Genomic DNA, 12,834 nt, shown 5'->3' with positions numbered 1-12,834 from the left:
TGCAAAGCAAAGAAGTTGTTTGCAAACTATTTGTAGAATATAAACAGCTCCTACAGGGGAAATGCCCTTGAAGCAGTAAGAGTAGACTGATCGCAACATACAGTACATGCTAATAGCATCTTCAGAGAATTACTATTACTTTGTAGCAGAGGCATTTTCATTAAAATAGAAATCTTACCATGATCCTTAGATTGAATTTTTACCTTCTTTTGCATATTTCAGGTGAGTCAACAGTCATAGGTTGCTGGTTCATTGTTCAAAAGCTCCAGAGAATTACTCACCCCTAAGTAGTACCATTTCTCATGATTGCCTCTTTCCAACTTTTGTGAAGCACCAGGCAACAGAACAGGCAAATGACCAGCACAGAAAGCTTGAATCTGGCAGTATTCCTAGCACTCTGCACAGAGTTAGTAAAACGAACCTGCTTATACATTGTTATATCTATTACTGCTTGCTCACATTGGGCGTTAATTGAGTATTCACAGTAAATTCACAAACTGATGCTTGAGAATGAATGATGATCTTTCAGGTTGCCTGATGCCTTTATCTGACCAAATTCATGCAGACTCAGCCATGTGCAGAGGAACTTTGCACGGCTGCACTTTATCTGCCTTTTTATTTCTGGTGCAATAGGATAGGAATGAGAGGAAGAGAATATATAAGGGATCCCCACTGAGAATCAGTTCTATAAATTATGTATTATGCAGACACTATTCTGCTGATGCTATCTGATCCCCAATTCTCAGTTCCTTGTTTTTCCTGCTATAAATAGCTATGGCCAGGTTTTCAATGGTAAAATGGTGAGGACAAAATCAGAAACCTTTCCCATTTAATAACCTCTGCCAAAGAAGAATAAGGTAATATTTTTCATAACTGTGATGTCCTCAGGGCTTTAACAATCTGGGAATACAAGCAGCACTATGTTGTTGATAAGATACTGGTCGTAAAAGTGGGAATAACCATGCTGAATATTAAAGAGGGAAATGCCCTATTTTCAGGATGATCAGTATAAAACTTGGTATTGTGAATTTTCCTGTCATTTTTTGTCTGTGTAGGACCGCGTTTGCTTTTTCTTCTCCCTCTAGATCCAAATGCTTTGGCTGGACAGACCGGACCTGATCATGCTCTTATAGGAGGAATAGTGGCTGTAGTTGTCTTTGTAACGCTATGTTCTATAATTCTCCTTGGTCGATACCTGGCAAGACATAAAGGTAAGACAGATCTAGTGGAAGTCCAGTTACTTCCGGAAGCAAGGCATGATTTCACCTGGGAGTGCTCTTCCCTTTCGCCTTCCCTCATCTGCTAATTGATTTGGATAAGAAAGCTCAGTTCATAGTCCAGTCATGAGTGAAGTCCCTGAATTTCACCCAGTTTTCCAGTGGACTGGCTAAGGCAAAGGAATTACATGCCCAGGGTCATATCATAAGTCAGAGAGACAGACATAAAATTGCCCTTTCATTTTAGCCCTTAGCTCTAGATACTTGATTACACAATCTCATAGTTTTCACTAGTATATCAACTCAGCACAATATATATACATTTAGTGAACAAGAATTTTCATTTTAATAAATTGTGCCAATATTTTAAGGATGTGTTTGCAAGATAATACTAGAAGCCAGTGGCAAGTTTTCAGATCAGTGACTCTTTTACCAATGATCCCACTGGAATACGGGTTTCATTCTTGGGCCAAGCTTTGCTTTATTCAGAGATTTCACCTTAAGAATTCTACCCCTTTCGTTTTCAATCCCGATTAGAGATGACAGGGATGGAGTGACTCTGACTTCTGACTAAATTTCTCTGTGATCCTATTTTGACCCATTTAATTCCAAAATCATTTCTTGAGATTTAACCTCTGAATGGCTTGCAGACCAGTTGTAAAAACTCAGTTGATTCCCTCCTTTCCACCACCAAAAAAAAAGAAAAAATAATGAAGAGAGGATTAGTGCTGGTATTAACTCATTAAAACTTATTTTAGATAGGATAATCATATGGCTAGCAGACATAAGCTGATAAAAACATCGTTTTAAGTTGATTGAATTGTGCAGGGGAAAACCAAGATTTTTTTAATGAGCCAGTGAAAGTGTGTTTCTTCTGTTTTACTTCCCTGAATGAACACACGCACGTCTTACACCAATATAAACAATGCTTTACACAAAGGGAAAGCTGACTATTGTACACAATGATTTTTATTCATATCCTGAGCATAAAAATATCTGTGATAGTATAATGTGAGTCAGTACAGTTAATAAAACTACCTCAATTTTATAATTCTTGGAAATTACTGTAAAATTAAAGTATAGATACAATCGTGAAAAAATACAAATACAGAAATAATCAATGTCCATTTTAAAAAAAAATAAGCATTTATGAATATGTAAGTCTTCAAAGCTGGTTTATTTTTTATGGGTAGCTGTTCCATGAACTAACCAAGATTTTATCATTTATTCTATGATTGCAAAATATATTGCATATTACTCAAGTTAGATAAAGTGGATTTTTATTAAAAGATTTCCTTAATTTATTGTAGATATACTCAAATTTGTGCAAGTGCATTGTCAGTATTAATAATGTAGGTATTTCTTAGAGAAATTAGAAAGTTGAGCATACCAGTATGATGTGTACTAAAATTGTGTAAAATATTTGTCCATTCATGAAGAAATTGGAGCATCGTTAGAAATGTACTTCCTATAATGCAGCGTAAAGCTAAAAAAGATGTTAATCTTTCTTTTGTTTCTTCTTTTTTGTTGTATTGATTTCTATAGGAACATATTTAACAAATGAAGCAAAAGGAGCTGAAGATGCACCTGATGCCGACACAGCCATTATCAATGCAGAAGGCAGCCAAGTCAATGCAGAGGAGAAAAAAGAGTATTTCATTTAGATGCAGAGCTAGAATCTTGAAGTTTTGCTTATCAGGCTGACTGCTGGAGAAAACTGGCTATCATTTCTCAGAATTCATTTCTGCCATCTTCTGCTATCTTTATTAACTCACATACCTGCTATAAGTAGCCAGTTTATGCCAACAATCAGCTGTTGACATCATCATTCTATAATTACAGTATCATGCGTAAAGCAGGACATTTCTTATTGCCTAAAATTCATATCCACTGCTCTCTTAACATACAGTGCTTGAATATACAGCCTTAACAATGTTAATCATCATCTTAATCCAAGTTTTCTACATTTTTAAATGTTACGCAGCTTTCTGCTTTTTCACTTTTCTTTTATCATGTCCCTACTAGTATGGCATAGAACAATATTCATAACAAATACTGTTAGGTAAGGACCTAATTTACTGACATAAAATGTTAAGTCTAAGATTAGAGGTTTACAAAGGATGTTTTATACATGTCTATCTATAATTCAAAAAGCAACTTGTTTTTGAAACATATGCCCTAGGAAACACAAACTGAAATCTTTCTAGTATAGTTTCTTGTATGCTTGGATTTGGTAGAACAAAACTATCAGTCCACTGAATATTTTGTTTTGCTTTGCTTTGTTTTGTTATGTTTTAAATGGTACCTTGACAACAGTGCCATGTTTCAGTGGTAAAAACGTGCTGAATAGCTATAAAGATACTGCAAAGTTAGAGAATAGTGCTTCATTTGAAACAAATTTGTCCTGCCCTTTTAATGCTTTCTGGGTTCGCAAAGTTTAGAGATCTGAGTAATTTCTGTTTTTATAATTTATTGCTTCACATGAACTCACCTGCCTACTCAAATTTGAAGTGTTCATGGGGCACAACTGCAAGGCATTTTAGTATCTGTATATAGTGCATATAATAAATTCAATTAAACATTATTTGATACATATTTAACTTTTTTGGCAGTAGCTAAGTCAGTCACAAGTAAGCATTTTCTAATGTCCATTATATCCCTTTAGATATGACTCAAGTCAATATTCTAAGTAGATAACATGTATTAGTATTTTTTTGTCTGTATGTCCTAGCACTGTTCAGCAGCAAACTTTTCTAGTTCTTGTTAATTTTCTCTTTGTTATACAATGGAAGCACAATGTTATATGGAAAGGTAGTTTTAAGCTAACAACCAGTGCACAGCCTCAGGTTTTAAATTACAACCACATTTGATTACTATCCTTAAAAAATACTGTTGAGTTGCTAAAATTCTCGATGTTTAATTTGGCAGTTCCGGAGCTGCTTCTCTATGTTGGTTTGCCAAAAAAAAAACAGAAAAAAAGAAAAAAAAAAAAAAAGAAAAAATAGAAGTGTTAAAACAAAAGATATATGTTTTGTGTATACAGTAAATGGACTAATTCTTTATATTAAATTCCTGTCTATGCATTTTGTGAGGTACAAACTTATGTCACCGTGAATGATAGAGAATTCCTGCCATGCTTTTAGCTCCACAGTGAAAGTCTCTGTTTGGATTATTTCTGAAATTTTTTGTGTAATTGACAGCTGAAAAATCACATGCTCTTAAATATGACAACAAAACACTGTAAGCCCATCGGCTTATTTCCTCTTCCAATGAAATAAAAAGGTTGCCATAACAGCTCTTGGAAATTATTTTACACTGGAGAACGCAAGTTAGTCTAGCCGGAGCTTGTCTTGCTCCTAAGTTTTGCACCTTTGACAAAAGAGTATTTCTCTCTGGTTGCTGTACTTGTGAAGCCTAAAAGCATGATGGTCTGCTGTAAAGGATTTTATTTTTGTGTGGGGAAGGGAGAGTTTGGAATATGACATCATGTAGTATGGTAAAATGGAAGATAAAGGTGCTGTGTCAGATTATTTATCAGAAGAGTATAAACCTTTTAAGGACAATATTAGAGTATTTTAATTGTTTTTGTTGAAACATTTATCTTGTTAATTTCTAAGAAAAAAGGGTGACGTCAATCAAAGCAGCACTTTTTTCAAAATATACAGACATAAATAATATGATGTGGTTGAGTGTTAACATAATAAATCATATACAGTATGACATTTTAAAGAAATAAGTCTGCATTGATGTGATTGCATGCTTGTTTTTACAGTTCATTCCATACCCATCTGTGGAAAAATGCAATAATATGTTAATATAATATGGTAGTTTGAGAGAACCAGGTAGGTGCTACTAGACACATTGAAAACTAGTATAGGTTTACAAGATATTCATGTCTTTCAAAACATACACATGAAAAAGGCTGGCAAAGGAAGTAATTTAGTTTAATACCAAAAATATGGGTTCTTGTCACAACAGTAAGTTACATTAGCTACAATACAGTATCACATACGACAAGGCTTTATTTCAGGACCTGGGGCCCAGTTCAACTTAACATTTAAGCACATGCTCAGCTTCAGGTGTGGGAGAAGTTCCATTGGACTGTAAGGCACTATTCATATGCTTAAAAATAAGTGCTTCCCTGGACGAGGGCCTTATTTGTTTAAGTGGAATTCCCTACCAGTGTGCTTTTTATGCCTTTTTTCATTCTTCCTAACTCCAGCTTGCTTGAATAGTAGGATTGGTTCTTGACCCATTGCCTAACCAAGGTCAGGTAGGACCTTCAAAAGCAGGATTGCTCTTGGGGTAACCATTTCAAACCATTTTCTCTAGTGGCATCAAAACAGCATTCAAGCTTTGCAAAAAGAGATCTAAGTTATATGGTTAAAATAGATTATTTCACCGGTTTTCAATTAAAACTTCTCACATGTGTTCATATTTAACATAATTGATCTTCCATCTTGTACCTGCTGATGTCCCTTGCATCTCTGCAAAGCAGGTCTGATAAAATCCACACCAAGCATTCTACCTGGATAGCACTTTGTGGGCCTGTCTGGTCTTCACAGGTTTAAATTATTACGCTAGGTGTAAAGAGGCATCCCTCTTTTTTGTAAGCAGAACCATGGCTAAATGCTAATGACATTCAGCAGGCTAAAAGCCAGTCATCCATTCCCTTTGTCCAAGATCCCATTCTGAAATACCACTTTGATTATGGTGTGAGGTATCCAGCGAATGTGTAAAATGGAGGCTCTGAATGGGAACCGCCTTCGCTAAAATGTGTGTGGCATCCTCACACACACACTTGCAGAGTAGTTTTCTTGAGACCAGGTAGCTGGTTTCTGCCAGTGTACTGTTTACAGTGATGGTTGCTGATTATTTTTAAACTTTTTGATGTAGATTATTTTTTTTTTTATGCTTCAAGAACATTCTCATGATTTGAACAAGGAAGCGGTGCATCAGAAGACAAGGGGTGCATCCTCCCACTCTTTTAGTGTCATCTGACAAACCAAGAAACAGTTTAAGGAACATGAAGTCTAACTTGAGGCTCAGAATTTAAGCTAGAACACTTTGAAAGTTTTGAAAGTTTCCACATTACTTAAGGATGGTTCGTCTTGCACTGAGACTCCCTCTGTAAAGGAATACATGAAGAAAACCAACTTTTCTAAAAGACATGAAAGTTAACATCTTGTGTGTTTTCATTACAGTATAATATATATAACTATTTCAATGAAAAGAAAGGACAGAATCATCTGTAATTATGTAATTCATGATTGTAACAGCACTGAAGTTACCGTGTACGCACATGTACAGTAGCTATTTCAACAGTTACAGTGTAGTTACATGTAATTCCCTGTAACATAGCAGTTATAGTGTAATTTAGTGCCACTTACTGTAAAGTGTTACCAAAAGGAAAACGGAGTTCTTACCTTTACAATTCCATTCAAATTAAAGGTAAGTTTATTAAATTAGCACCGTAAATCTGATATTGCATTTCTTAATTAAGGAGGTGATTTAAAACTTCATGTTCACACTGCAGCTTTCCCCACCGCTTATCCAGACTCCTCCAAGTGTCTAATCTTTACACTCCTAGGAACTGGTAATCTGTGATGAACATACCAAAAATCCAGCTACTTCAATGTTAATTGAATAAGCTAACAGAGAAAAACAAACAACAACAATATGAGTAATGCTTTTTATTAAGTGGCACAAAGTACACACTAAAAACTATGCAAAAATATAGGTAAATACAGTGTACTTACATGTAAGTATCTTGTACTTGCTTTGTATGGATATTGGAAAACCGTGTAATTATAATATGCATTTTGATTATTTCAAGCAGGGGAATGGATGACCCCTAGCAGTCACAAGGAAAAACTGGAAGGTACATATACAAGCAGCGGATATCTTAATGCAATATGTGTAATTCCTCTACTTGCAATGATAACTAATTTATAAAACTGCTTATACCACTCATTCTCACTAGCTTTGCTTTCCATTTCTTTGAGGCCCATTAAATATCACTGAAACACCTTTAGGCAAAGTAAGACACTGACTCCGCTAATGGCTCTGCTGCCAGCACACTCTATATCAGGCAACACTGTTCTGTAATCTATTTCTAGCTCAACAGCACAAGTTTCCTCTTTTTTTTCTGTCCTCAAGGGAGCCTAGTATGTTAAGATGCTGAAAAATGCTGCCATATGCCCTGATATTTTTAGCATGAACAGCAGAGAAAGAGAGAGAGCAAGCTGCATTCTTCTGACCCCTGTTTTGCTGAATCACCTCACCTGGAATTTCCACTACTTGCTCAGTAACGCCAGGTAATCTTAAATTGTAAGTACAAAATGCTTCCGTCAAAGTACAGAGGATACCTTTAATGATAAAGCTAAGGTTCTGAAAACGTGAAGTTTTGTGTTACTGATCTTATTACTTCTCACCACTTTTCCATCATAACCTTCTAGAAGGAATGCACCGGAAGACAGATAACATAGAATAGCAAAAGAAGAAAATAATATTGTAAGCCTTCTTGTGGTTGCCATTGCTATAACCCTCCTTTGTGTCCTGCATAACAGGCAAATAGATGTATTTAGCAACTGCCATTAGCATCATTCCACACTCTACTATTCCTAGAATGACATCTACCTCTTAGTCTAAATACTAGCTATGAGATATTTGTATACATTTTACAATACTACTGAATCTTTGGTGTAGTCTTGAAATAAGATCACTGTATTTCTTTTCTGTTAAAAAATAGGAAAAAAAATATTGCCTGGGTTCATAATTTTTGCCCTGTTCTTTACTAATTTTTACTAATAGTTTGAGCTTTTAACAGGGCATAAGGACACAGCCTCAGCTGGTATAAATCAGCTTCACTCTGTTGCCTTAAAAGTGGGCCAATTTACACTGGCTGGGGATTCATTCTGAGCAGCTTAAAAATAAACTGCTATAACACATCAATATTTAGTCAGCACTAGATAATGATGTGCAATCCAACTGCAACACAACTCTTTCCAGTAAGGAATGCAGGTTTGAAGAGAATCTTTTAAAAGCACATGCAAGTTTTTGAATTAAATATGCAATACCAATACTGTTGAGATATTCTGACATGTCTCTTACTTATTTAAACATAATATTGCCAGGGCATGTTTACATTAATAACACTCAATGCATGGGGAAGGACTATTGCAAACAATATAAGAAAATTAAATGGACAGAGCAGACTTTGATGTCAACAGAGCAGAGTAGATACTCTTATCTAGAGTGAGACTTCCTACATGGTTTTTCAGAGTGGACCTGGTACCTCTAAAGTGAATGGGAGTTGTCTACTTGGCATGAATAGAAGCTAGCACAGTTCCTTCTTGCTATCCATGAATCTAACCCACTCTGCACTTGTTTCAACTCAGGAGGAAATAAGGGTACAAACATGGTTTAACAGCACACTTCTGTATCACTCCACATTCTTGGGATGCTCCAAGCTTTGTGCGCTTCAGCAGCCCTTAAGGGAATTCTTCCAGTGTCTAGGAATCATCTTGTTGCCAAGCCACATTCATTTTCTTCAGCAATGTTTAACGTACTCACAACCAGACAGAGATGGTGTGGAGCCAATATGATGACTCTACAGTACTAGGGGCTTCCAGAGCCCCTCAGTATATGGCAAAAAGAGATTCTTCATGGCTTTTGTGTTTACTATCGATCTGCCCTCCATGTTCTGTGTCTAAGGTATTTATTCTCTGCTGGGCTAAAAGCAGCAGTCCAATTGGAAAGGAGGCAGGAAAAAAAAAAGTCTCTCCTCTAAAAGGAGCAGTCTGTGCTACTATTAAAGAAAAGTTCAAGGATTTTTATTTCTTCTTTTTTTTTTTTTAAGATTCCAGGTGCAAAGCCAAGCCTGTTGGAGTCAGCACTTTAGCACTTTCCCTGTGTTCAGGGTCAAGCCAGCAGTGTTTGCTTTGTGAGCTCTGATCTCACATTTCAGCACAAAATACAGACAGCCTTACCCTGCCCTTAAGCATAGTGCTGAAAATCATTGATGCTATTTGCTTCCTACACGTACTCATTTCCTTAGTCTTACTCTACAATGAAATCATCGAAGAGTTTTCATAATAGGTTCAAAAGGAGGGGTTTTAAAGTAATAACTTGTAAAGAAAATAATGATGATCATCAACTGTTTATGATGATTATGAAGAGGAGGAAAATCCTTAATTGCTGGACTGAATTCTTTATTACTTCCTCTTTTTCTCCTTTCTATGCATATTGATTAATGTTAGTAAATACACAGTTGCACATGTTGTCCTTTTTCAGTGAAAGCAGATTTGCTTATACCCCCATATAGCTTTCATAGAAATATGCAAATATGACCTACAATCATCTGCTTCTGCCTAAACAGTGAGCCAAGAGAGTGAACTCATGGATTAGTGGATTCATATATGTCCTGATTCCATAAACGTTGGGTACAATATGCCTATTGATTTCAAAAGAACAAGGCTCAAGTCCTTAATGCACGTTTGAGTTGCTATTTAGCTCTTTTCCAACAGAATTATAAAGCATTCCTTGTGCATCTTTACTTTTAGCCTAGATATTTTATAACTACAAAAAACCTTCAGTTCAGCAGGAAGTTTCCTAGAATAAATAATACAGCCTAATGTGTGAAAGGACTATAACAATTTCATCTATTCATAGTCAGTGTAAGTGTATCCTCCTAGGAACTCCTGTGTGCCCTGCTCTTACACTGCAATTGAGGGCCTTGGGAAGGATATATTTGCATGGGTCAGAAACACAACCGCTAACCTGAAAACAAAATCCATGTGAATTAAACATATTGCACTGATGATGAGACACATTTACTTAATTTAATTTCTTCATTAAGAACTTTAAGCAGACAAAATGCATATTGTAATGTTAGGTACATGACACTTGCATGTTGCTATGCCTATATACTTACAAAGTATTCAATGTGTACTTAGTGGCGCTTAAAAAATGTCATGTACAATTCTTCTAAACATTCTTACAGGGTTCCCATTTGCACTTCATCTTCCAGAAAAGTCTTGTCAGAAAAATGTCTGATGAATATTATTGAAAAAAATAAAATTTCAATTTTAGTTATCTGTTGGACATTTCTGAATTGTCTATTCATTTAATATATTTCCCGGTGCTTGCCAGTTTTGCAGTGGAGTTGATTTAGACCAGTGGCTGTACATACAGACTGTTGACTGAGCAGATTTTGCTGTTTCTAATAGAATTGTTATAATCATATACTTCTAGAAATATTAATTCTGAGATTTTAAATAGTTATCCAAGAAAATAATCTGAGACACTGGTATTTTACAAATAATTACAAATTCTATTATTTTATTTGATGTTAATATACTATTTACTGCCTTTGCTTTATAGTTCCTTCTGACTGACAAAGTAACAACTTTTGGATGCTGTCCTCACTGTAGGAGAAATTCATCCTTATGAAGAGGTCAAGTGCTGAAAAAACATTTAAGCTTGCGGGACTTAAATGGTGGCTTAGCCCTCTTGAAGGAGCTCGAGAATTCATGCAAGGTTTTCTATACCACTTATCATGCTTGAGCTGATGTTTCAAAGGGCAAGAAGGCCACTGGTCTCAAAAGGAGAGAGACAAATGTCACAGGGAAGAGGAAATTCTGAGAGGGTCCATGTTTATGAAAAAGAAACACGTCCCAGGTGCAGAAGGAGACACTAACAGAGTTTTGTACCTCTCTGCAGAGGATATCCCAGTGTTGTTGCACATCTCTGATGGCAGAACTTTCCTAAACTGACTAAACTAAGCTGATCTAAACTAAGCACAGAATCAGCAAACGTGCAGCCCTGTTGCATCCAGCAGATTTATTTTTGTCTCTATTACTTTTACTTCTTATCACTAAACCAAAATATGTCCCCTTAAGCAATTTTTGATGTGCAATAACATACTTTTTAAATACAGCAATGATGTAGAACTCCACATGATCCTCAGAGTCATATGTCCATGATTTAGGGCAAAGCTTGCTGGAAATCTACAGTCTACCCAAGGAAAATGACACAGTCCAGCAAATGATACAATCCACCACGGATTTATAGTTCTGTGCATTCAAGGTGTAATTCTTTTATTCCTGTCCTGTTTTCCTTCAGCAGGCAAAGATAACTGCACTTTGCTCCGTGCCTTTCCCCGCCTGAGGTAGATTCTTACAGTGATCACCTTAACTTGCTATGTCCCTCACATGATTCTCTCTGAAAAAAAAAAGCCCTAAATCTATAAATGTTGGTAAGAAATCTCTTTCATCAACATCCAACAAAAAAACCTGCCCTCCTCCCTACCTTCTGTAGTAATAAAAATCAAGTCCCTTTTTGTCTGGATTTTTGGTTTGGTTGGGTTGGGTTGGGTTGGGTTGGTTGGTTGGGGGCGGGAGGGGGGGGGAAGTTTGGAATAGCAATACTGTAAGGGGAAAAAAAACATGATTTCTTTTAAACTATAAAGGCTACTTGAAATTTCGTTGAATAGTGAGAATCATTTAATTGAATACAGAGTCTCTGTACCAGACGGTCATGGCATTATACACTGATATGAAAGAGAGTCTCCTTAGACCTTTCAATAGTCATCAGGCACCTATATGAAGAAATACACCCTTTTTCAAAATAGTGTTACAGGGCAACATTTGGCCAACCTCTGTCGGTAAGTGTAAGGTAAAGGTAAGTGCAATTAGTGAAATCCAGAGATAATCAAGTGCGGATAATGATGATTTCTTGCTTGACAAAAGAGTTATACATTGCCTTCTGGTTCTCCTTCAAGCACTTGGCAACATCCTGAGCCACGGGAGGGCACTTTTGATTAGCTCTGGGCTACTTACTTGCCCTAGCTCTTGCTCCTGCTGAATTTGTAGCAATAGCTTCTCTGCTGCTCAAGGCTAAGAGGCTAGGGCCTTATTGATTCTGCAAGCTGCACACAGGAAGAAAAGAAGACAGAGAGTGTTTTTAAGCAAACCGGAAAGATTTTTTTAGACAGAGGCCTCTTCTTCATTCTGTGGCAACTTACAGGAAATTAACACTGATGTCAGATGGTAAGGATAGTAACCATCCCTGCATGGTGTATTGTGGGTGAGCACATCCTCCGGGTTGTGCCAGCTGGCTGGATGAAAGAGGGAGGGAGTGGGGAGAAGAGGCAAAGCTGTGCACATGCCAGGAGCATGGGAGACATGTTTGTCCCTCTGTAGGTGTAGGACCAAAGGGGAGCCTGTTACTCTTCTTTTCAGTCTGTATTCACTCCTACAGCTTCAACTATAAGAAAAAGAAACTGGTCTCACCAGCAGAATCACAGAGCTACTGAACAGCGAGAAACATTCTCCAAAACACTGATGCCAACACCTGGCAAACAGGCTTCGAGTTGATTGAATTTATAGAGAGATGGGAATTTATAAGATACAAAGAAAGGAAGAAGAAGAAACAAGAGAATCAGAATCTGGACTTTGACAGATGAAGTTGGATAGAAAGTACTAGTAATTCAAATGGAAAAAATATCGTTTGCAAGGGCTTTCACTTCTGTATCAGTATTAGCCAGCTCTGTCTCAGGACAAAGAAAATATTTCGTATAGTTTTGTAATTTTTCCAGTGCATTTTCACTCTTTCT

The 12,834-nt window shown here is 36.6% G+C and overlaps 1 protein-coding gene across 2 annotated transcripts in view; it reads left to right on the top strand.

Annotated features, from left to right (window-relative positions):
• CADM2 (cell adhesion molecule 2) overlaps positions 1–2,881 on the top strand; it is a 125,353-nt gene extending 122,472 nt beyond the window's left edge. For both annotated transcript variants that reach the window (XM_074169152.1, XM_074169144.1), the window contains 2 exons: positions 1,086–1,211; positions 2,763–2,881. In XM_074169152.1, the coding sequence (XP_074025253.1) occupies positions 1,086–1,211; positions 2,763–2,881 (245 nt within the window). The remainder of the gene's footprint in view (positions 1–1,085; positions 1,212–2,762) is intronic.
• The last annotated feature ends 9,953 nt before the right edge of the window (positions 2,882–12,834 follow it).

This window comes from Numenius arquata, chromosome 1, assembly GCF_964106895.1.
Source record: "Numenius arquata chromosome 1, bNumArq3.hap1.1, whole genome shotgun sequence".
Classification (NCBI taxonomy): Eukaryota; Metazoa; Chordata; class Aves; order Charadriiformes; family Scolopacidae; genus Numenius; species Numenius arquata.
Note: the sequence above shows the minus strand (reverse complement) of the source record. Positions and strands in the feature narration are given on the sequence as shown.